Consider the following 26373-nt stretch of genomic DNA (forward strand, 5'->3'; position numbering starts at 1 on the left):
CTTGCCGTTCTAAGTATGCATCTCACATTTCTAACTTTTTCTTAGATTTATGAGGAAAAAGTCTGAATTGTGAGTGATAGACTCAGAATTTTGACTTTCTCACAATTATGCCTTTTTTTTTTTATTCTGTTTGCATTTTACAGTTGTTTTTCTTGTCATCAAATAAAGGCAATTGCAACTTCTCACATTTCTAACTTTTCTTTATATATTTTTAGTTTGCATCTCGCATTTCTGCATTTGTGTATTATTAATCGGAGTATATCTCTCACATTTCTGACGTTTTTCTTAGAATTGCAAGGGGAAAAAATCTGAATTGTGAGATAAAAAGTCACCAACTTTTCATTTTCCGTCGGTCTTAGTACACGATGTAACTACAGAAGAGTCCAGTTTTAAATAGGAAAAATATAGAAACTCTTTGGTCATTTTTGAGCGAGATGCTAACGGTCTAATCAGATTCAATGATCTATGCTAAGCTACAGCTAAAAGTGCTACCGCCAGACCCGGAGATCGGCTTAATGGATTAGAAAACGGTAAAACTCAACTGTTTAACTCTAGGGGAGTTGGAAAATGAGCCTATTTTCAAAAATAGTGGAGTGTTACCTTAACCTTTAGGCTTTGCTGTCTCTCTGTGTTTGGACATGAAGCCAAATATAATTAGTTGGTTCAAGAAACACATGTATATTTAGCATACTGCTTATACTAGTTATGTGATATGCAATATGTATGAAGATATACACTACTGTTTAAATGTATGGCATGAGTTTGAATTTTTTTGTGTTGAAAACATTTTCGTATTCTTGCAAAAGTATTGCGTTCACCCAAGAAATTTTGCATTCTCTCACAAAAGTATGTTCTCCCGAGAAACTGTTCTTTTGCAAAAGTATTGCATTCTCAAACACTGCGTTCTCTCGCGAAAGTATTGCGTTCCCCCAAAAGTATTGGGGTCTCCAAGAAATGTGGCATTCTCTCACAAAAGCATTGCGTTTTCCTGAGATACTTTGTGTTCTCTTGCAAAAGTATTGCGTTCTACCAAAGAAACATTGCATTCTTTCACAAAAGCATTCATTTTCCAGAGAAATGTTGCGTTCTCTCACAAAAGTATTGCATTCTCCGGAGAAACTTTGAGTTGCCTGGTTTGAGACGCTGTGTGCTGATTAGCCATATGACCTTTACAGCTCACGTGATTGGTTCAAAAATACCTGCGCTGTAATTCTGAAGGCATTATGTACTGTATAGACCAGGGGTGCCCAAACTCGGTCCTGGAGGGCCAGTGTCCTGAAGAGTTTAGCTCCAACCTCAATTAAACACACCTGAACCAGCTAATCAAGCTCTTAATAGGCATACTAGAAACTTGAAGGCAGGTGTGTTGAGGCAAGTTGGAGCTAAACTCTGCAGGACACAGGCCCTTCAGGACCGAGTTTGGGCACCCCTGGTATAGACCATCCTGGTTGCACTTCTTTATAGCACCGTTCCAGTTTCATAAAAGCATCAATCAAATGATTCTTTTAAGCCAGGGGTAGGCAAGTTCGGTCCTAGAGAGCCGCAGTCCTGCAGAGTTCAGCCCCAACCCTGAAAAAAAAAACTCACCAGCCTATAGCCTTAGTAATCCTGAAGACATTGATTAGCTTGTTCAGGTGTGTCTGATTAAGGTTGGAGCTGAACTCTGCAGGAATGCGGCTCTCTAGGACCGAACTTGCCTACCCGTTTTAAGCGAAACAGATGAAACGGATGCGATTATTTCAGTAGTTTTCAAACCTGTCTGAATGCTGGAGATTGATGGATATTGAATGAGTTTCATTTGCAGACTTCTGTGATAGTGATGGATGTTTTGAGAGAAAATCTGGGCATAGGCGCCGCGAGATTAAACTCATGTGATGAGCGCAAATAACCACTTGGCATCCGTGGCATCACAGAAAGCGAATTAAACATCAAATACAGTTTGCCTGCGAGGGCTTACATGAACCATTTTTCTCAAACTAAAATGAAAAGGCATCTTGTGTGTGACGAACAATGGCTTTCTTTATCCGAATATTTATACACTTTTAGTAACTGTATTTCTCTCTGTTCATCAGGATTCCTCTGTGGTTTTGCCAGGGCTTTCCAGACTTGGTGTTTCCCTTTGGCAAACTGCAAGTGCACATCAGCAGGGAGTGAAGAATAGCTGAACATGTGTGTGAATAGAAACGAGAGACAGACATTGTGTGTGTGTGTGTGTGTGTGTTTGATATTAATGGATCTCTTATCAAGTGATCTGTATCCCGATTGTTACTTCATCCATAATGACCGTGTCCATCCCTGAGGCCGGGACATCTGATCTGTGATCAGGAACAGCTGTAGGACCATCGGCACAGCTGACAGTACTGAGGTGAATAAACCTGATCCTAGATTACTTCATCTGGCAAATGCCAATTCTGCTTTGAAAATCTGATCAAGTTTGATGTTAAAGTGTGTAATTGTTTTGATGTTTAAATACTTTCTTCTTTAACAGTTTAATATATAGAGACGGCTATAAATAAGCCATTTGTAGATTGTAGATGTGTTTAAAGGGGTCATATGATGCGATTTCAAGTTTTCCTTTCTCTTTGGAGTGTTACAAGCTGTTCGTGAATAGATAAGATCCCTAAAGTTGCAAAGACTAAAGTCTTAAACCCAAAGAGATATTCTTAATAAAAGTTAAGACTGGTCCACGCCTCGTTTAAACACGCCCTCACATGTCTACGTCACGATGTGGGAAGATTTGCATAATGCCGCCCAAATGTTCACGCAAAGAAAGGGTAACTTTATTGTTGCTGCCACTGCCATGTTGTGAAGACTCTGTGTGTTTTGTTGCGAAAGCGAAAATACTATGTTTGGTCTTCCAAAAGAGGACACGACTAGAAATCAGTGGTTAAGTTGTATTTACAACACTGTTCCAGAACAGTTCAACCCAAATATTCAGATGTGTGCAGCGCATTTTATGGAGGACTGTTTCCTGATCCTGGTAGAGTAGACTACAATGCCGGCTGTTCTGACTCACAGACTGTAAGTACGTTTTCATTTAAAGAACTTGCCACTGACGATTCAAACACGAGTTTTGAGCAGTGTAGAGAAGCGCTTGTAGTTTGTAATTTCTCCGATCACAAATGCAGACATGGTTTTATGTTTACGCGGCGCGATGCAACGCGTAAAAAGACCGTATAAGTCATTATAATCCATAATGCAACGCAACGAGTAAAAATACAGTATAAATCATTATAATCCGTAAATATGTCCCCACTGGATGCAACAAATGCCTCGTTTATAATGGGTTTTATTGGTTTTGTCTCATCGCTCCGGGACATGGCTTTATGGTAAGGGGCGTAACATTTCTGTCACACGCTTGAGGCATTCGCCCAATCACAACGCACTGGATAGCTGGCCAATCACAGCACACCTCGCTTTTTAGAACGATGAACTTTGTAAAAATCGAAGCGTTTCAGAAAGGCGGGGCATAGAGGAGAAACAATAATGTATAGTATGTGAAAAATAATGTTTTTTTTAACCTTAAACCGCATAAACATTTCATTACACTAAATAATGTTCTTTTTAGCAACATCATATGACCCTTTTAACACAAACACTGTTTGATCATAACAGATCTCATTGACAGGAACGCTTTACACAAGCCAATCAATTCCTGATTCAATCAATTCTCACCCTACTTACCTAATTTAATATCCTGTTTCACTCAGAAATACATCATATTGGGAATTGTAATACATATAAGAAATGCATCATATTGTAAAAGGTCTTAAAGGTCTTTTTATAATGTCTTCAAATCTTTAATAAGTTAGCACAAACTAAATAGTTGACAACCTAGCAATACCGATAACCAATGACACTTCATTTATGTATGAATAAATGGATGATATTGAAATTGTATTCTGTCATAATAAATTAAAAATAGAATACTTAAAAATTAAATTAATCATAATAGACAAAACATTATGGATATGAAAATACCATTTTAAGATTTTCTAAAGATTACATTTAACAGTGTTATTAAAGTGTTTTTACATTCACTATTAGCCTATGTATGGATTTATTACACACAACCGTTCAGAAGTTTGGGGTCAGTAAGATTTTTATTAAAGAAATCAATATTTTTTTTCAGCAAGGATGCATTAAATTGATCATGTGACAGAACAGACATTTATGTTACAAAAGATTTAGATTTAAAATACATTTTTTCTTTTCATCAAAGAATTCTAAAAACGTTTCCACAGAAATATTTTAGCAACAGTTTTCAATATTAATGATAACAAATCAGCATATCAGAATGATTTCTGAAGGCTCATGTGACACTAAAGACTGGAGTAATGATGCTGAAAATTCAGCTTTGTGTCACAAATTATATTTTAAAATATATTAAATTAGAAAAGTTATTTTAAATTGTAACAATATTTCATAATATTACTGTTGTTACTGTATTATTGAACAAATAAATGCAGCCTTGGGGAGCATAAGAGACTTATTTAAAAAATAAATACATTTTACCCCAAACTGCATTAGACGACAGCAAAGATCATCTAAATGTTAAAACAGAATGTTAAATTGCATGTGCAGTATAAAAAAAACAAACAAACAAAAAAAATTACAATAAATAAAAAGTTATCTTATTATTGGCCAAAGTAAAAATGTATATGCACATCTCTAAATATTACACCTATTTTAGTTTAAAGCTGTAATGTATTCAGTCTGAAATGAGTTCGCAAACCAGTTTACTTTTGTGATATATTGTGTTTTCAAGTGAAAAATTGTAACTTGGGACTTGATTGTATTCATCAGGCATTGATTGGATAGGAAAAAGTGGCCCTTACATCAGAATGAATTCAGGTCGTTGGATGAAGTGATTGAAATTAAGAGGTACTAGTGACTGCTGAAAAGAAAAGTAATTTCAGCAAGTAACATCTGGATAGAGTAAATGAAGACAAACATTTTTTAGTTGAGAATAATGTGCACTGATGAATTGTGCACAATAAAATGCATTTTAAAAGTTGAATGCACTTTATTGCCGACTCTAGATGGTTCCCACATGGCCCTAAATCTTCTTGCAAAGATTAAGTATTTCTGAGCAGTCTATTTTCTATCATTTACATATATATATTGGCTAGACACCTGTGGAACGCCGTGTGTTAGTAAATGTCTGAGAGATGCTTCATTCTGATCTTAACACGCAGCAAAAACAAAAGAGACAGATCCTTCAGAACGATAACGTCTCTTCCTGGGCTCCAAAACAAGCTTCATTAGATTCTGCGGTGAGTTGCACAACACTGATTTCACTTTATTCATGCACAAACAAATGTCACAATCACCGCCAGTGAGTTTATGAAATGTTTTAGATTCCCTGCATTAAAGGGGTCATATGATGCGATTTAAATTTGTCCTTTCTCTTTAAAGTGTTACAAGCTCTTGGTGCATAAAGAAGATCTGTAAAGTTGCAAAGACTAAAGTCTCAAATCCAAAGAGATATTCTTTATAAAAGTTCTGTCAGCCACGCCTACCTAAAACGGCTCGTTCTAACACGCCCCCACATATCTACATCACTATGTGGGAAGATTTGCATAACGCCGCCCAAATGTTCACGCAAAGAAAGAAAGGCGTAACTTTTATTCTCACTGTAGTATTGTTGCTGCAGCCATGTCGTGAAGGCGCTGTGTGTTTCGTTGTGAAAGTGAAACTACTTTGTTTGGTCTTCCAAAAGAGGACGATATCCACTTCGTCATGCCTGGAGCTGATCCGTGCTGGTCGCTGAGGGAATACATCAACTTCGCGCTGTGGATCGGCTTTCACCGTGGACGAAGCGGAGTCCAGCCCGGGGGCGTCACATGTGGTTGCCGCAAGCCTGCCGGCCGCTCCTTCGTTGAATTCGCCGCCTGCCGCTCACTCAAGGCCGCCGTGTAGCGCATGTTTGTCATTTCTCCGATCACAAATGCAGAGATGGTTTTATGTTTACGCGATGCAACGCAACACCTAAATAGACAGTATAAGTCATTATAATCCGTAATTATGTCCCCACTGGATGCAACGAATGCCTCGTTTATAATGGGTTTTCATGTTTTTGTCTCGTCGCTCCGGCCGGGACACGGCATCACAGTATGGTAGGGGCGTAACATTTCCATCACACGCTTGAGGTATTCGGCCAATCACAACGCACTAGATAGCTAGCCAATCACAGCACACCTCGCTTTTCAGACCGATGAGCTTTGTAAAAATCGATGCATTTCAGAAAGGCGGGGCATAGAGGAGAAACAATAATGTACAGTATGTGGAAAACAATGTTTGTTTTTTTTTACTTTAAACCGCATAAACATTTCATTACACCAAATACACAAAATAATGTTATTTTTAGCAACATATGACCCCTTTAAGAGTGGAGAGTAAACAGCCTTGCTCATATAAACTGGTCAAATCTAGAGACCAGAAAAACCTTGAATACACTGCAATATGGGCTAATAAGTAAACCATATCATCAACACATTGTTGATGCACTTATCAAAAGCTGTGTGGTTTTTCCAATTCTCCATTTTTCTTTCAAGCTATGACAATTGCACAAAAATCATTGGCTCTTCTGTGCCAGGTGGCGTCAAGAGTGAACATGTTAAAAAGAGCAGCACAACATAGGCGTTTTTGCACAAGCTCTTAGAATACAGGCTAAAAACACACAGAGATGGTGGAGGAGAAACAAAGAATTTTAACCTGCGCCTGTGCCAAACCAGCCTTCATGCTGAATACAACTAGTGGATCATGTACAGAAGTCTTATTAAACAATGATTTATCAGACTAAAATCATTCATTAAAACCACCAGTCACCTTAGGGAATCGTGCGGGTGGGAATGAGCAAGAAAACATTCCAGCTCATTAACTATGTTGAGAAGGACTATTCCTCGGTCTCAAGACATGTCGGCGCACATCAAATGGTGCTCCATCTGTGCCAGCGAATGACAGTTTGATTGACTGACTTGATTTGTCAGTTTAAGAATAAAAAGCAGGCCACTGCTTTCTGTGCTACTAGTGTCACCATGCGGTGACCGTTTTCATTTTGCCAAATGCTGCTGTCAGATTAGTTGGGATGTACAAACTAGAGGTCTTCACGGGTTAGATCCGAAAACCAGAGGGTCCGATCCCAGAGGGTTCGGGTCCAAAACTTCGACGAGTGCCTCAAGACACGGGTCGGGTTTGGTATTAGTTGCCTCAGGTCTTGGGTAATTTAAAATAAACTTGCTTTTTCCAAATGGACCCGGAAAGATCAAATATTTTTCCTTGGAAAGCTTGTGATATTTTGATGTCTGCCAGACTCATCATCAACTAATGTGCACAGTGTAACAGCTCCACCCAGAGTTCTGAACATTAAGATCAGGGTGTTGTCATGAATCAGACCTCATTTTCGTCCAGCAAAACACCCTCTTCTTAACATTTAAATTAGACAATTAAATCATTTTCTTTAAATGTTAAATTCGGAGAAATAGCTGAATAATTACCTTAAGATTTAATCTCACAAAAATGTGTACAGATCACATTTCATGCTTGAATCAAATAAATTATACATATATGGCTACAATATGGTTCCGACATGTTCTTAGCAGGTTTTGTGCCATTAACTGAGGCCTTGTCCACACGAATGCGGTTATTTTTAAAACCGCAGCTTTTTCTATGCGGTTTGGCCATTCGTCCAAATTTCTAAAATTTTTGAAAACGCCTGCCAGCCTGGAGATTTTCAAAAACTCCGGTTGCAGTGTTATCATGTAGACAGCGAAACTGGAGTTTTTGGCTTTGGCAAAGTTTTGGCTGTGGCTTGTAACGACGCTGTTATCTCCGCCTACTGGAAACTTTTTCAGGCTTCTGATTGGCCAACACGGCGTTACGGTTGAGATTATATCGCCACCTGTTGGTTTGGCATGCTCTTGACAGTGCTTCATAGAATGCGTTTGCGTTTTCATGTGGACAGATTTTTTTTAAACCGAAGGAGGAAAAAATCAGTTTATAAAAATACCCGTGTACGTGTGGACATGGCCTGATCAGCGAGCATTATTGTTTAAGTAACAGATTTTACCTAATTATTAGATAACTGTGCAAAAGGCAAGTGAACAATTCTGCAAATTCTGTAGCAGGTGATATTAATCTAATGGTTTATTATCTGGTGAGAGAGTATTGATGTCAGATTAAATTGCATTCCCATCATTGTACAAGTGTTCAACTAAAGTTTCAACAAAATTCAAAATATTCATTTATAATTACCTCAGGAAATTGTTAATATAATTTCTGAGAGAATAAATATTTCTTTTTTTTGGCATTTTTATTTAGTAACATCCACTGTACAGCACAAAAACACCAAAAAATACACAATATTTCCCACCTGTATGACATCCTCTTGCCTTCTTCCACAAAACCCACTTTATATCTGAAAGAAAACGTTTATGATGAATTCAGATGTTCCCTAACAACCCACCCCACCCAAGTGATCTCTACACAAACTATTTACACTATATACAGTCTTTTTACATCACTGTTGAATCTCAGTGTTAATTATTTCTTGGAAGAAGATCTGCTGATGGGGACCCAATGTCCATATGGCTTCCTGTCTGCTACGCTGTCGGCTCTTGATGTTACCTTACTGACATGGAGCGTTGGGCTGTTTGATGGTTTGGCAATGGTATTCTGTCAGTATAAAGAGTTAAGATCAATTTTAATATTTCAGTATACGCTTACGGTCATCATAATCGAGTAAGGTGTCATGAACTTACGTTGATGTTGAAGGTAATTGGCTTTCTCTTGGGTGATGGAGAAGTCTCTGCCTTGACATCATCATTGGCAACGTTTACCTAAAGACAGAAAAGTCTAATGAAATCGCTGTCTGTTTGATGTAAACCTAACTTCAGTAACACATGATTTTCATTTCGAAGTGAGGATACCCTCAGTTCGGTGTTTAAGTCATGCAAAAGAAGCTAATTGAAGGGACTCTGACCTGTGTAATGCCAGTTGCTGTCAAATCAGTCTGACATAAAAAAAACACCATTTGGGTTTTACCCATTTACTTTTTTTAATAGTACAAAAAGCAATTTTTACAAGCAAAAATAAAAATCTATACACAAAGGCTTTGTTCACATGGCACCCAATCCCAATTAGTTTCTCAAATCAAGACAATCAATTTGAGACTGACTGTCTACACTGTCATTTTAAACACAATAGCAACTCCTGAGGTATGACTATTTATAAATCTATGCATATGCAGTGTGTGAAATAGCTCACACTTCATATTAATCTAAATCATGAGTCCGAATAAGAAAAAAACAAAAAAAGCAAATCAAACCCAAATGCACACGATTTTGCATGATATACATTTTCCAAGTTTATATCTTGTATTTTTGTGAGGAAAGTCTTAAATGTCAGATATAAACAATTGTGATAAATTCTGAGTATTTAAATAAAATGTCACAATTACCTTTAAATTCTTTAAACAGCTCTGAAATGGGGGAGAAACAAGATAAAGAAAAAAAAATAATCATTTGGATTTTTTGCTGCTTGTATGAACAAAGCCCAAATTACTAATTTGTGAGACATTGATGAGTATATTTTTCCAAACCCCCATCCATCACCGCAGAGTGAGCTCTCTCTGGTCTTCAAACATGCTGAACAGATGAAAACTCTGGTAAATGACAACGCATCCCAGTTCAACGATCAGCAAACACAAGTCATTTCCTGTAGTTCTAACAGATGTAAAGATACACTACCATTCAAAAGTTTGGGGTTGGTATGATTTTTTTTTTATGCCTCATATACTCACTAAAAATAATTTATTTGATCAAACACACAGTAAAAACAGTAATATTGTGAAATATTACAACTTAAAATAACTGTTTTCTACTTGAATATATTATACATGTAATTTATTCCTGTGATGCCAGGCTGAATTTTCAGCGTCATTACGCCAGTCTTCAGTGTCACATGATCCTTCAGAAATCATTCTAATATGCAGATTTGCTGCTCAACAAACATTTATTATCAGTGTTGAACAGTTGTGCTGCATAATATTTTTGTGGAAACCATGATACATATTTTCAGGATTATTTGAATAGAAAGTTCAAAAGAACTGCATTTTTTTTCCAACATTATAAATGTCTTTACTGACACTTTTGATCAATTTAATGTGTCCTTGCTGAAAGTATTGATTTATTAAAATAAATTCTACTGACCCCAAACCTTTGTGTGTTTGTTGTGCTGTTGTGTGGTGGCTGGAAATGTTGTGTGAGGTGAATCAGGCAAATGCATGTGGTCTGTTTTTGTTCGACACAAGGCTACCGCTGATATTGTACACAATTACTTAACCTTTGCAGTTGTGCACATAAGACTTAAAGCTGGTGTCATTCAAGTCATGTGACCTCCCCCTCTCTGTCCAAAGGGTGGAGGAGTTTCAGCTCTACAGGAACAGAAACAAAGCAATTGAAGCTAAATGCCGCTCCTCAATACAGTGAGGAATAATAGCCATCTGCTCATTCATTCACACGCATACACACACACACTCTACAAAGTAGTACATACTCTTTCATGTGTACCATTACCTAATCCGGACAAGTGCTGTTCATCATTCCATTAAATCCATCAGGTAAAATCATTCATGTCTGAGGAGACAGACTACATGGTGACCCAGGTTGGGTAAGTACAGCGCACAATCACATATTAAATAGATGCCTTTCAATGGGTTAGTCAACGTCCCAAGATCATAGATATAACTTGAAGAACAAATCAGAATACGGTCAACCACTCAGGATGTTCATGCAACATTACAGATGTCTAACAAACACTGGGTGTGTGAGTTGTGACCGGATGGAGCCTTCTGATCAAAGATGAGCTTCACACCCTCACCGAGACATCCAGGGCTGGTCTCCTTCATAATCAAACCTACAAACACAAAGCATCAGACATTATGAACTAACAGGTAAATCAATCAAGAAATTTGATTATTTAATATCTATATTCTGCAGGTTTTAACAGAGGCCAGGGGTTTGTTCATGTATAGCATTCACCTAGTTTATATCATTTTTATTCCTAAAACCATGGTGACTTTTTCCCTTGGCTGTTGACAATTTGTGCTTTATGGGGTTATAAAAACAAATGTTCAAAATAATAAAAAATATAATTCTAAACACGTCAGATTTTTTTTAACTGGCTTTATCTAATTTTCAGAATTCTGTTTTGGAAATGTATTCAACTTTGTACATTTTCAGATCAATATTTGTGTATTTAAATCACCATTCTAGATAACTTGCAATACGAAACAATTGTCTTAATGTGCCATGATGAATAAACTTGGCATCAACGGAAATTGTTTTCATTTTAAAAGCAAGGACATTAATGTATTGGTATAATATTTAGTTTGCTATTCAAATCATAATGAGAGCCATATTTTCTAACGAAACTTTACAACAACAATAAAGATGAAAGCATTAATGAAAGACGAGGAGAAAGTGCTGGACCTGTAACACAGGCTCCGCCCCTCCTGTCAATCAAATTACACAGACTCCAATCTAGAACATTCCGCAAGAAACACTATAATAACTAACCAACGTTATCATAACCTCACTATAACAGAATCCAAATATCACCATCCATATAGTAATAAATATATTCGGACATGCTGTTCGCCTTCCAGTATTTACTGTTAGCATCGCTAATTAAAATGAGTATGATATTGCTAATTCAGCAAGGATTGTAGATATATAACAACGTAAAAGTGTTTACTTTAAACAACATTAAATATATAAATATTAGCTATACACAACATTTAACTCGTAACGTACCGTTAAATAGGTCTTGGTCCAACAGTGAGATGGCCGACTCTGAGGAAAACGCTCTATATCACGCGGTACTCCTCGAGCGAGCGAATTCAAAACAGAAACTATTTGAAATTCAACAACTGTCAAATAAGTGTGTGCTTATCTCAAAATAAAGTCCAAATTGAGGACACTTTATTGAAACAAAACGTGTTTCTGAGAAGCAAACGTCGTCGATTTCTCTCTCGCGGTGAAGCGAAGCGGCTCTTCTTCTTCTTCTTTTAGGATTTAATGGCGGTTGGCAAACCAACTTAAAAGGTGCATTCCCGCCACCTACTGGCAAGGAGTGTGAAGCGCACAATGAATAGGAACTTTAGAAACAAGAGCTTAAGTGAAGCGGCTCTTTCTTGTTTTTGTTTTTTTTAACCGAAACCCAGTGACGTCGTGGGGGGAGGGTCTAGAAACCATAGACATATAAATATTTATATGTCTATGCTAGAAACTTCATCAACGTAACAGTGTTTGATACAGAGATATGTAGGCTACCTATACAGTGCATATGGTTTGATAGACATGATTTTTTATTTTTAAATCACTATATTCTTTTACTGTTTTTATGTTAACTGAGTTGTTTTAATAATAATAATAATAATAAAATATATATATATATATATATATATATATCGACATCTGCATGCTGAAGACTTGACTAAGTTAATAACTGGAAATACTGTTGTATATTTACTTCACATTTACATATTGTTTAATTTAGCTATATACTCCTGAGAACCATAAAAAAAGTTTTGTGAATTATTATTATTATTATTATTTTGTCATCATTACACTGGTTGGAGCATAAGAAACAAATGTAAAAAAATATATATATTTTTTTTAAAATATATATTTTATTCATATTTTATTCTATGTCCTTTGTAGAGGACGCCAGGACAAAGTTATTCAAATAAATAAATAGACATGAGAGAAGGCATGTAGGCCTATATGCAAAAACAATGATTTACTTTCTTTTCATTCAACAATCAGTTTTTAGGTTTCAGGCTATTTTTAACCAAACTTTGTGCAAAGATGATTCTCAACTATGTTATGAAAGCTATAACAAAATGGTTTGATATACTACTGTACTTTATGGAATATGTGCGTAAAATGTCCATAAATTGATATTCCCATTCAATATAATGTATCTATACATTGCACCTAATTTGCATATTAAAGGCAGGGTAAGTGATTTCTAGTAGCCAATGTTGATATTTGAAATCACCAAAACAAACACGCCCCTACCCCAAAAGGGTCTTGCCCCTATTTTGTTAGCTCCGCCCCACACATACGTACGCAACCCAGGCAACGATTAGTTCTGTGAAACAAAGCAAAACCGATGTAACCCCGTGTCTACGGACGTGAGCGGCGCGGCGCAACAAATCCCCGACAGAAAACTGCTGCCGGGTTCTATTTATGACGTGCTGACACAAATTTCAAATGGTTTTCAACGGTCGTTTGAGCGCGTCCAGTGTAGGCAGACTTTAGCTGTTGTAGACACGGTGTTACTCACCTATCGAGAAGAAACAAAGCAACCTCGGCGTCCGATCGCAGGACTCCGCTCCTTGAGTTCTCTCCAGCGCCGGAAAGCTGATCCGATATTTACACGGGTCCTACTTCTTGCCTTATCGTTCCGCAGACATTTTCCTCTTTTGTTTTTTATCCGCCGTCTCTATCTTTCTGTCGCTCGGCTCGGCTAATGTCCGTCCCGTGCACTGAAAGCTCTCTCCTCCACATCACGAGTAGACACGCCCCTTATTGCTGATTGGCTACAAGTTTGTTTTGCTATTCGGCCCGAATCAGTTTTCTAAAGTGTTTTTGAAGAATTACATACCCTACCTTTAATGTGTTCTTGGGGCAAACCATAATGAAAAAAATAAGTGTTATAATGGGAGTAATAACGTTTTCATAAGAATATCTCATATTTCATAGGAATATTGATCTATAATTCTTTTCCCTATTGACTTATGTTTGTCCTGGTATCCTCTACAAAAGACATGAATTAAAACTATGCCCTGTTTCGTAAAACAAAAAGTCACATTCCGATTTGAAACCCCATCACATTTTTCTGAGAAGTTTTTTATGACAAACAATTTGAAAAGTAGTCAGATTTAAATGATAATTACAAAACATTATCATATTTCCCTAAGAGTGCTAAATTTGATCATTCTGTCAATATGAGTCATATTTAAAGACCAAGGAGAGGGAGTGTTTCTGATCAAACATTTGATATCTCTGAAAAGCACATCCAGACTTAAAACTGTGGCATGTAGGGTCTCAGAGAAATTCACTCACATATAATGTCCTCTACTCTACAGAGGACTAAAGTCTATGCCTGGGTCCCAGGAGGATATGTGTATAGTGTTTTCATCGGGTTGTTTAACACTAGTAATCCCCCTTGAAGTACTGTCAAACAGTCTCGCGTTTTATCTCGAGGTTTTATCCTGTGAACTCGCCTTTAACACAAATTGCATGATTCAGCATTTCCCCCCCTTCAAATACAAGAAGAACGGCTCGTGCTTGATACAGAAAACAAATCCTGAACATTACATCTAAAAATGGTGGTCGAAAGCCTTCTTCCAGCCAACTTTGGCTATGCAATTTTTACGTATTTGTATAGTTTTGTGATGTTGATGTATCTCGGGGTCCAAGTTGGTGGTGCACGGAAGAAGTTTGGAGTAAAGGTACGATAAGGCTTCACATGCAGTGCATGTTGTTACATTGCCTGAAATTATACTGATGCATAGTAAACTTTGATTTCTTGTTTGCAACCAATGCATGATTTATTGGTTTAATGTATTTTTCTGCTCTCTTGTTTTGTGTATAGTATCCCACCATGTACAGTGATAAGGAGCAAGTGTTCAACTGCATTCAGAGAGCTCATCAGAACACACTGGAGGTGTATCCACAGTGGCTGGTGTTCCAGACTATTGCTGCATTAGAGTATCCTGTGAGTATCACAGTTGTGTGCAATAATTCAAAGACACTCATGCAACTGCTGCAAGTGGAATCTAGAATGCCGTGGAATACCCACAATTTGGATTTCATTTCAAACATTGTGGTCGGCATTCTGTCAAGATTTGGTCTAAATGAATCATGTTTTGTAGAAAGATTTGTGTTTGTGCATTTATTCAATTTATTTTAATTGCAATTCCGCACATTCTTCTTCCTGCTGTTCCATTTCAAAATTCATTTTAATGTGAAGGTAAGCAATTCCAGCTTATAAATTGAAATGGAGCCAGTTCTTAAATTCTGCCCAACCCTTCCTTATATACCTGTGCATTACCATACCCTAATTTGTACCATCTTCCATCCTATGTAGTGGCCACTAGACGTTTCTAATATATTTAGAAACATGACAAAAGCATTTATCACATTAAAGTGTTGGGCTTGTGGCAGTAATGTTGTTTGTTCAAACCTTACAACGGTTAATATTAAATAAAATCATTATGCCTTTGATCAAAACAGTTGATCTTAATCATGGGTTTAGCAGAGGAAAGTCCTTGTAATGAGTGTTCTGTAAATCTCTGTTAAAAATGTTAATTCATTCTCTTTTCATGTGCTCTCCTTCTCTCATATGTACAGTACACCCTTTCACCCAGTTCACCTTTGCTTATCTGGCATTTTTTATCTCCCATATCAGATCGCTGCCTCTGTGTTAGGAGTCATCTGGGTTACAAGCAAGTTCTCTTATGCCTGGGGTTACTACAGTGGGGGTAAGTCTTTAAAATGCACATACAAAACAATGCATTTTCAATGTGTTTAGGTTGTTCTTTCAAACATTCATCTGAGTTTAACCTTCATCACCAGTGTTGTTTCTCTGTTTTAGATCCTGCTAAAAGGATGCGAGGTGCATACGGATACATCGGGCTGTTTGGAGTCATTCTGCTTTCCATCTCTGTTGCTCTTAAACTGCTTGGAGTGCTTTAAGGGAAAATACCACATAAAACCAAAACGTGGCACTTAATGTAGACTTCAGCACTTCACTTTTTTTACTCTCTTTTTTTAATTACATTGCTCCATCCTGTAGCTTTTACATAGTATGAAATATTTCATCATTGCATGGTAGTGTTTATGTTCATACAACCTTGGTTTGAGTTCAGCTTGTGTCATTTCAGTTTGTGGACCACCTTCTGTACAGAGCATTTCAGGTGCAAAATAGTGACGTGGGCAACATATCAGATACTGTGCTGGTTTGATTAGGATGTATGGTCACCCTATGTTATTTCGTTAAATTCAGACAAATGATTAATAAAATGTCTGCGTAAGATTCAAACAAACCATGTGTAAGTGCTTGAGTGCTTCAAACTGCAAGAAAATGCAGGGATCCTATACGTATAGTCATTTCTGAATGCCTTTAAAGGAGATTACAAAGTTTAAAGGTCTTGTATATGTGAAAGTTACATTAATTATGTGATTCTGATCTCTCATGTAATATGTAAAATGACATATGGCAGGGCTTTAGGACAACTGGAGCGTTAAATCATTTATAAACAGACCCTAGGGTGTTACTGTGATGCTATGGTGTTGTGGGTGGTTACACTGAAGTTCTTTTACACTGAAATTTGTAATCTTTCCATATGGCTCTTTATTGAGGGATAGTTAGACTAGACCCAAAAATGACAATTCTGCCATCATTTACCCACCCTCATGTTGTTCCAAACCTATATCCATTTTTTTCTTCTGTTGAACACAAAATATATATATATTTTTAAAATAATGTGGGTAGCCTGGTAGCCATTGACTTCCATAGTATGAAGGAAAAATAATACCATGGAAGTCAATGGCTACCACCAGTAACTGAGTAAATGATGACAACATTATCATTTTTGGGAAAATATCCCTTTAAGTGAAAACCACAATTTGGGGAGATTAATTTGTTTTACATAAACGTCTGAGAAAGTCTGATAGAATAGAGAAGTATTAATCAAGCAGTGCGGTACAAGCTATGTGGCCAGGTTTAATATGTAGGGTTTTTTATCAAAACACAATGTATGAACAATAGTAATGCAAGCACCAAGAAACTAGTATAACGCATTTACTAGTTTGAAAAGCTTAGGAGTCTTTATAGTCTTTTTTTAAAGACCTTAGCAGTTTTAGGAGCTCAGTTTTTCCAGGTTTGAAAATGGTTTCATTATAGTTATTATTACAAAATACAGTAGCCTATACAGAAGCATTTATGTTCTTTTCACTTGGTCTCATACAAGAAGTCATTGCAAGATATTTGTGGCTGTGTGCAAGATTGAGACATTTCACGGTCTACTGTTATATTTTTGGTTTGCATGCTGTGTTTAGATGTACTTTTATGTTTCTGCTGTGTAAACCACCTTTGCAAATAGTAATTTGACCATACAGCTGATCACGTGATGCCAACAAAGGCGTCCATGAGGGGGGCGACTCGTTCCATTTATAATAAAATGGCTTTTTCCTAAACGTATTCAATCTAGAATTTCTCTTATCCCGTAATTGTATCAGACGTGCTGTTAATTGATCTATGTGCTTAACCTTTAGTGAGTGCACATTTTGGTTGATGGGTGTACGCGACTGATGCAGAGCGCACTGCGCATGCGCGACTCAGAGCCACTGTTTGAGGCGGAAGACTGCGGAGTGTTTCTCCACTTACTGCGAACCACGAGAAAACTCGAGAGAAGTGCAGGTAACACATCACTGTGCGATAAAGTACGAGTCCCAGTGATCATCCATTAGATATGCTCCGTTATTGTGCTTTTATTTACCCGCCATGCGTTATAGAAACAGTGATGTAGCAAATTTGGGTTAGAAATCAGCCGGACATGAGAGATCAAATATGTCTACAGCGTTAACGCTAGATGTTTTCGCCCGAAACGTAGTTTTGAACTGTTATGTTAAAGATCTCTTATGTTAATATTCAGATGTTGGTCGCAAAAAATGACGGATGGAAATCCTTTTGTTTGTTATTAGTGTTTGGTTCAGGATGATCATGTGTGCGTTTCGTGTGCGCAGTGATGCTGCGTCGCTCTTGCGCAGTTACTGTTTGTGTACATGACTGCTGCTCAAATAATTCGGGAACTAATTTTTCCTCATATGTTTTATATATATATGCATTTTCAGCAGCCATTCTTTTTGAGTCTTCAGAGTGACTTGCTTGATCTTTTAGAAATCATTCCAGTATGTTGATTTGGTGCTCAATTATTAACTTCAGAGCAGACTGCGCTTGTCGGAAGGAGGGACTTTGTAGAAAACGAAGCGTTTGAGAGAGGCGGGGCATAGAGGACCTACAATAATGTACAGTATTTGAAAAATAATGTGTTTTTTGAACATTAAAGCATGTCAACATATTCTGTTACACCAAATACACAAAATAATGATCTTTAAAATAGCATCATATGACCCCTTTAAAAAAATAAATACAAATCCAAATCAAAATGACAAAAGCACAACAACAAAATTGCTAAAGTTTTTACTAAAAAATAAAAACAGAGAATCTAAAACTAAAAACAAATTTAAAATATAAAAAACTTCACTGTAAAGCTGAATAAGTTGTCAAAACCTTTAAAAAAATTTTTACTTTACATTGAAAATTTAATAAAGTTAATAAATTCAAATTTTAAGTAAGCAGAACTGACAGATTTTTTATTTTTGTACCCATAAATGTTAAGTGCTCCTAACTTGAAATATTCGAGTAAGCTAACTCATACGTTTAACTTAACTCTTTCCCCGCCAAACACAGAATTTTCGGGGTTTCAGCGTTCTCGCTCTTATACGCTCGGGGGTGCTATTACGCATCTCCTGAATGAGTAAAATGTGCCGATCAAAAACGCCTGCTAGGAAAATGCAGAAACGAGCGATCTCGTATGTATGCATATGCATATGAAAAACAATGCGATCATCAACAATAGACAGCATATAAATGAAAACTGCCTAATGTTACAGAGTGAAATGTCGATCCTGGAAGTGACAAAGGACTGTGAAGCTTTGGAGGTGTTGATGGAAATGATCTACTGCATCTACAGTGCCTTGATCATCCAACTGAATATGATCCAGATGAAGTATTTGATAAAAAGCATGCTCAAAATGTTGCTTTTAAAAAAAAAAAAAAAAACTTACCTACATTGAAGTGTTCATAAAAAGAAAGCTTGAAGCTTTTTAAGTAGAGGCTCTGATCTTTATTTTGGTGTATTGCATGTTCAGATATTCATACAACAAAATATTTTGGGGGCCATGAAATTTTTGTGAAAATCTTCAAAAATTCTGGCGGTGGCTGGCAACTTTTTTCAAAAACGCTGGCGGTGAAAGAGTTAAAATGATCACGTAATCTCAATTTAAATATTTTTAGTATTGGAAACTTCAATTCAGTAAATGCTAACTTGCTAACTGGTAACTGCTGCTCATTGCTGAATGAGTAAGGCAATATAGAACATAAGCATAATTCTGTTCTGAAATCAAAGCTCATGCTCTACTCATCACAATGAGAAACCCAACATAACAGAAACTCTTCTAAACTAGCATAGCAAAACATTAAACAATACCAAATCTCCCAATTCACATTAATCTTGCACAAAAACATTATATAACACTTAACTTTTTTAAAGAGCATTTAAGTCCCTTTCAAGTGCCAAAGCATACTGGAAAATAGAAAACCCAGCCTGTTAAAGTTAAAATTAAGTTTGCCTAAATTTAAAGAAACAAGCTCATTAAACTCAACAATGAAACAAGTATTCAGATTACTTCAAATTTGTCCGTTTCATGAACTTGAATGAAAAAGAAAGTTCTAAATACTCCTAAAAGTTAATTGGATTGAACTAATTTGTTTAATTGAAGTTCGCCCTACTCAAACCATTTAATTATATTGAGCATTAGCAGTGTACAATAGAATCTCAGTGATACTAAAATAAGACTGATTTGAATGCAGGATCAATGCGGTGTCAAATGGCCAGGTGAGGGGCGACAGCTACAGCGATGGCTGCTTGGGACAGACAGGTATGTGCTGCAGGCGTTTTTTTCTTTCTTTCAAGAGGCGGCATCAAATGTACTTTTAATGTGTGTTTTTGTGTAGGTGCCAGAGTTTGGCTCTTCATCGGGTTCATGTTGGCGTTCGGGTCTCTCATCGCCTCTATGTGGATTCTGTTCGGTGGTTTTGTTGTGACTGGTGAGAGAATAAGACCGATTTAGCCTTTTATAGAAAAAGATCATTCATGTTTCTATCAGTATACATTTGCTCATTATGTTTATTTCCCTTTTTTTTCTTTATTATGGATGAACAGACAAAAAGGATCTGTCCGTGTATCCTGGTATTGCAGTTTTCTTCCAAAATGCATTCATCTTCTTTGGGTAAGTTTGGAAATACAGTAATATTGGGAAATATTATTACAATTTAAAAGAACTGTTTTAAAATGTAATATATTGTAAAAAGTAGTTTATTCCTGTGATGCAAAGCTGAATTTTCAGCATCATTCCTCCAGTCTTCAGTGTCACATGATCCTTCAGAAATCATTCTAATATGCTGATTTGCTGCTCGAGAGACATTTCTGATTATCAGTGTTGAGAAAATTTACTGCTTAATATTTTTGTTATAACTGTAATACGTTTTTTTTTTCCACGATTCTTTGTCTAAAGTTGAAAAAAGAACAGAATTGATTTGAAATATTTTTTGTTACATTATAAATGTCTTTTGTCACTTTTGAATAAAATAAGAATAAAATTGAATAAAAGTTTTTGTTTTAATCTTGGAAATAGGGAATTTTAACTAATTCATATTGAAATGAATGGAGAATGAAAAAGACCATTTTTGCTATTGATGCTAATGAATAATCATTAAAATAGTTAGTTTATTAAAAGTCCCAATAATGGGAATTAAAATAATTTAGAATGTATCATGAATAAATAATTATTGCTCAATCTGTAATTACCTGCATTAGTGGTCTGAGATTTTAAGTTTTATTTGTGGTCTGAGATCGAGTATTTATTTATTATAAATTGCTTCGCAAATTCTGATTTTATATATATATATATATATATATACAGTATATACATATATAAGTGAAACTATGATATTTTGATAGAGTTCTAATTTTGATTCTCCTTCTCTCTTGCAGTGGTCTGGTGTTCAAGTTTGGCCGAACTGAGGACCTCTGGCAGTAAAGATCCATTTCCTTCAATCAAATCCCACAGTCCCATCAACACACAATTCCTCTGTACTTATTGCTGCTTATTTGCACTCTACATTTCTTTCTCATTTCTTTTCCAACTCCTCGGCTGACTTCAGTTCTTAAATATGTTCCTTCTTCCTTTCTTTGTCTCGTTTCCTGTGTGGCCACAGTGGGCGCCCACAGCGAGAGAAATGCGAATCAAATCCAGACTCTGCAGTCAAAATGGACACATTTAGACCTCATCCTGTGTGTATAATAAAAATGACTTGTGTTCAATGGAATTACAATGACAAGATTGCAGAATAGTGACTTTCAGATTGGAAGTGCACAACCAATATCTTCAGCCTTCAGAAAAGCATTATTGAAATGTTTGTTGAAATCTTTAATAAGCAAAATGAGTATGACTGGCTTTCAGTCCTTCAGCTTCACTGTGTTTCTACTTTCAATAAAAGTCTTTTCTTTTTTTGCATAGGCCCCCGAATTTGTGTCTTTCAGAACACTTTCATTCATAATCTCTTGAAATTGTGCGCAGTGTACAGATTTGAGAACACACTGCTGTATAATTGCGCCACAATCTTCAGTCAGCACTTTATTCTACGTCTTTTGGAAGATTTTGATATATTGTTATTTGGGTTCCCACACTTTTTTTTCCCAGTCATTCAGTTTTTTTTAATTAAAAAAAATATTTTACACGAACTGCACTGAGCAAAAGCAGTTTTTTTTAGAGCCTAGTATAAGTAGAAACGTGTATTCACTGTCAATATTTTGAATTTCTGTGCAACTAGTAAAACCAAACAGCATATTTCTCTTGAGTTTTTCTTGACTATTTTGTGTTCTGGAGCTTTAAGTTCACTCTCGGTGTATGTTTGGGCATGTGGGAGTTGTTTAAAAATGTTAAATGTTTTTAAAAAGCACAATTTCTTATTTCAATGGGTGAATAAGGTGAGACGTGAGTCTGTCAACTAACAAATTAGAGATTCTGTGATTTCTACATGCTAAAAGAATGTAACATTTTAATGTAATCAATGTCTCTTTCTGACAAAAAGTAGCTGAACTTCTTCCAACTGTGGGTTTAAATGAATAAAACTATTGTGAATATGTACAGAACCAGTGTTTTTTTTTTCTTTTAGAAAGTGCAATCTTTCACTATATTCAAATGCAGATGAATAACATGGGTTTGTGGATTATAGTCAGTGCACTGTGCAACAGAAGGTTATTTTTATATATTGCATTAGGTGGTGGTGTGGTGTATCAGTTTGTCATTGTCATCCTGAAACAAACTTTCATTTGTCTTGCTTCCACTAAAGTAATTTAATCCAGCCTTAACTTCCAGGGGCTTGGTAATGTCTTTGGTGGTATTTTGTATGATTAGAAAGCACAATGCTTTCCATTCAAGGACATCTTATCTTGTAAATTGTTTACTTTGCAATGTCTAACCTCTCAAACATGCACACACACAGATATATTTTATGCTAACTGCATTCATGCATACCTGGAGTCCTCTTATCAATTTGTCCATAAGTTTTTCATTTCTGTACAACCAAATTTGGAAACTACAAGAGAAACAAATACATAATTAGCGATCATAAACATGTTTGTAAATGCATTTTTAATTTGGTTTAATGTCATTAATTCTACTTTTAAATGATAAAAGATAAATGCAAACACTGTGAGGTTAAGGAGTGGTGTTAAGTCATTGTAGACAACATATTTAGAGTGATGCAAATGAACAAAATCCTTCACCTCCCAGAATGCCTGGTCATCAAAGCACTTCAGTCCTGCTGGGGTCTCCAGATACTCCATTTCAGGAAAAGTCCTGCAAATTTTAATTGTAGTTGTATGTTTAGTTTGCCTCGTTGAACCAAAACACAAAACGAATTGGTCAAAGTCAAATCTAAAATGCATAACACATTAAACAGAAGCAAATGAAACATATTAATTCTAATGATCTTTAGTGTGACTGTATCAGTGTTGTTGTACCTGTAGCTGTGCCCATCACCAGACTCATACACGCCTTTATGAGGAGAACACAGATATGATACTTACACAGCGAACTGCACCGCTCTGAGAACTCAGATACAACACAGTCAACATTAAAGGGAAAGTTCACCCAAAAATGAAAATTTGCTAACAATGTACTCACCCTCAGGCCATCCAAGATGTAGATGAGTTTGTTTCTTCATTAGAACAGATTTGAAGAAATATAGCATTCCATCACTTGCTCACCAATGAATGGGTGCCGTCAGAATGAGAGTCCAAACATGACTCCAGTCCATCAATTAATGTCTTGTGAAATGGAAAGTTGTGTATTTGAAAGAAACAAATCCATCATTAAGGTGTTTTAACAGTTGTTTCTGGCCAAAATACAAATCCACAATCCATAATAAAGCTTCCTCCAGTGAAAAAGTCCATCCCTTGTTGTCCTCTCACATCAAAATCCATCAACATATTTCTTTAGAAAGGTTTTGAACTGTTTCCGCTTGTATCTGTGCATATTTCTCTCTTGATTCAGACGAGACGACTTTTTCACTGGAGAAAGCAAAATGATATCGTATTTTTTTCTTCTTTCGTTTTCTTTCTGTTTATTTGTATAGCACATTTAAAAACAACTTAGGTTGGACAAAGTGCTTTCCAATAAGACAACATATACCGTAGAGAGGGGGGAAATCACTATTTTAGTTGGAACCAATGGTTTTAAGTTACAAAACGTCTTAATGATGGATTTGTTTCTTACAAACACACAGCTTTTCACTTCACAAGACAATAACTGATGGACTGGATTACTTGTGGATTATTGTGATGTTTGGACTCTCACTCTGACGGCACCCATTCACTGCAGAGGATCCATTGCTGAGCAAGTCATGCAATGCTAAATTTCTCCAAATCTGTTCTGATGAATAAACAAACTCATCTACATCTTGGATGGCCCGAAGATGAGCAAATGCTCAGCAAACTTTCTTTTTTAGGGGTAAAGTATTCCTTTAATGACATTTTATGGATACACGTCACAGGTTTGAATAAAAGTGAAAAACCTTTTACGTTGTGCTTTCGTTACTGGCCAGCCGTAGAAATAAAAGAGCAAACCATCCCAGAATTCCCGGAACGGCATGCACGTTGAGGACGCTGCAGGTGTCATGACACTCAAAAGCAAACAGCATGTGATTCTGGATGAAAGAGAAAAACAGAAAATCATTCCTGACAGTTAACGTAATATCCAGTATACACATCCAAAAGTGTGAGAACACAGAGAAAATCCTGAATTAAAAATTAAAACAAAATTTCTCAATTTTAAAGCATAAAACATTATTCATGTCAGCTCAAGTGTTCCTGTCATTAAAGCAGTATGGGTTTATTTTTATTGATTTATTTAGTTTTTTTAGTTTTGGGAGTGCTCTCTCTCTCTCTCTCTGTGACACCCTTGCTTGGTTCTCTTTGAAATGAGCTAACTGATGTGGGTTGGGCTAATTAGTCAGATCGGGCGATACACGTTACTGAGAGCCTTTAAAAAGCACTCCGTTTTTAGCTTTTAGTGGGAAAAAGTGATGAAAATATTGTGTTGACGGAATGATTGTGATTATTGAATGAGTGTCACTATTAAGAAACTATACTTTAAAAGTGTGCTTTTAAACTGAGTTTGGTTTATTTTTTATTGGAGACAGAAGGAGAAAGGCTTTCTTCTTTGGTCTCTTGGGTTTTGATTTTCTCTTGAAAACCTAGCTAGCCAGGTGTATTTGTAAAGAAAGACCCTCTACTAGCAGGCAGTTTAAAGGCACAATATGTAAGTTTTCGCCGCTAGAGGGCGCGTATTCAAAATAAACAAAGAAACAAAGGCGTAGTTTGATGACGGCGTGACTGAGTGTGGAGTCTTCATCCCCACAGCTGACGCAATCCGACGGCACTCGGGCAGAAATCATGTTCATGGATGAGCTAATGATTTATTAACGTTGTAGTATGAAGCAGGGTGAGGCTGAAAGCCGTCGAAGCGAAACGAGGCCGCTGAACGAGCACGACACACGTACGGCTCGAAAGCAGCAGAGCTTTTATTATGCCACAGTCGACTGCTTCCGCTCCTTCCGGTCGTGTGTATGTGGGGTAAAGCAGCGCTGTTTTATCATACTAGATACGTTTGAAAGTTCTGTTATAATGCTACTCTGTGCGGTCGTCACCCGTCTATTCTTTGGTGTTTCCATGTTTTCTACAAAACAAAACCGAGGGGAAATCGAGGGGTTATGAAGTCATTGGCAGGCGACACAATGACACTATGGACACGGCCCGTGTCACTAGTTAAAATTGCTTATTTCTCTGGATTTAAACATTCTTCGAAACATTTGGGATAATATAAGAACACAAGTCCGCAAAATATATAACACTGTTCTAGTGGTTTTCGGATATTTTAATAAAAAAATCGTACATATTGTGCCTTTAAGTGTTGTGGCTCTCCTCAAAGCCTGGTCTTTATAGGTCGCTCATTTTGAAACACTGATTTTAATGTTATTTTAAACACATTTAACCTTGCCATAGGCTCCACCACAAAATCCATCTTGACACCCAAACCAGTTTGATATAGACCTTATGCGCCAGAGAAACGAGCACGCAGCCATCTTTAGAATGTTGTCTTTGAACTTTTTTGCAGTAGCTCTATATATTTCTATGGCATCACTGTCGAAGAGTAATTAGCTGGTGAAGTGGATTTACTTAATGTAGAGTTAATGAAAGTTATCATGTGCATTGCAATGTTAGAAGCGGATGTCATAACAAATGTCAGATTTTAAAACAAGCGGTTCATTCATAAATTTGTAAGCTCTTACCTTCATGCTGTGGAAATACAAACCGGAAGACAATGAGCACAGTGCTGAAAATGGGCGTCAATAACAAATAGTTATTGATAATAATTTGAATTAGATTTTTTAAAAATATATACAGTATATTCTGTTTTTGCTTTAATTTTAAAGTTTTAGCAATTTTGTTGTAAGTTTTAGTAATTTTTTAGTTTTTGTTTTGTTTAAATATGTCTATATCGTTTTTGAGTTTTAATTATTTTAGTTTATTATACTTTACTATAATTTTTATATGTATTTTTTGTTTATATTTATTATTTTAGTTCATGCAGCTTAAAAATGAGAAATGTTACCTTTGCAATTAGCTGACATTTTAATTATAGAAATTTTATTTCAGCTAATGTTTGTATATTATTGCATTTCAAGTAATGAAAAGTTATTTCTAGTAATGATTTTTTTTTTATGGTTTTAGTGAATGGTTAACGATAATAACCCTGACTCAAACAAGATAAACATTAAACTTTCTTGTTCCTCCTCAGTTAGATATTACAACACTCTGAGTTCTCAATTCGACGGCACAGTAGACGAGACTGGGAAGAAAAAAATTCAAAATTTGAATTTACAAAA

General features: G+C 36.3%; 3 protein-coding genes and 1 pseudogene across 5 annotated transcripts; 2 read left to right on the forward strand and 2 right to left on the reverse strand.

The window, feature by feature from the left end:
• The first annotated feature begins 1596 nt into the window (after positions 1-1596).
• On the forward strand, positions 1597-21885 carry LOC107561784 (transmembrane protein 50A-like). Its single transcript, XM_016246262.1, has 6 exons — positions 1597-1602; positions 19268-19272; positions 19732-19799; positions 19876-19968; positions 20084-20150; positions 20915-21885. Coding segments are annotated over exons 2-6 (276 nt in total). The 5' UTR covers positions 1597-1602; positions 19268-19270; the 3' UTR covers positions 20961-21885.
• Positions 8254-10828, reverse strand: LOC107561783 (arginine/serine-rich protein 1-like). 3 transcript variants are annotated; one of them, XM_016246260.1, is made up of 6 exons: positions 10578-10828; positions 10345-10435; positions 9461-9481; positions 8763-8840; positions 8582-8676; positions 8254-8419 (listed from the first exon to the last, which is right to left on the reverse strand). In XM_016246260.1, exons 2-6 carry the CDS (start codon positions 10381-10383, stop codon positions 8269-8271), a joined length of 384 nt encoding a protein of 127 aa, XP_016101746.1. In that variant the 5' UTR covers positions 10384-10435; positions 10578-10828; the 3' UTR covers positions 8254-8268. The 3 variants fall into 3 exon arrangements, 2 of the variants coding, with proteins under 2 accessions (XP_016101746.1, XP_016101747.1); XR_001605908.1 differs by lacking the exon at positions 10345-10435 and having other exon boundaries at positions 8281-8676; XM_016246261.1 differs by having other exon boundaries at positions 8281-8676; positions 10345-10828.
• Positions 14316-16067, forward strand: LOC107561782 (microsomal glutathione S-transferase 3-like). Its single transcript, XM_016246258.1, has 4 exons — positions 14316-14524; positions 14668-14790; positions 15484-15556; positions 15670-16067. Exons 1-4 carry the CDS (start codon positions 14399-14401, stop codon positions 15768-15770), a joined length of 423 nt encoding a protein of 140 aa, XP_016101744.1. The 5' UTR covers positions 14316-14398; the 3' UTR covers positions 15771-16067.
• A 545-nt stretch (positions 21886-22430) lies between the features above and the next one.
• On the reverse strand, positions 22431-24195 carry LOC107561760 (ammonium transporter Rh type A-like; annotated as a pseudogene).
• Between the last annotated feature and the right edge of the window lie 2178 nt (positions 24196-26373).

The sequence above is a fragment of the Sinocyclocheilus grahami genome, unplaced genomic scaffold (assembly GCF_001515645.1).
Source record: "Sinocyclocheilus grahami isolate Dianchi unplaced genomic scaffold, SAMN03320097.WGS_v1.1 scaffold791.1, whole genome shotgun sequence".
Taxonomy (NCBI): Eukaryota; Metazoa; Chordata; class Actinopteri; order Cypriniformes; family Cyprinidae; genus Sinocyclocheilus; species Sinocyclocheilus grahami.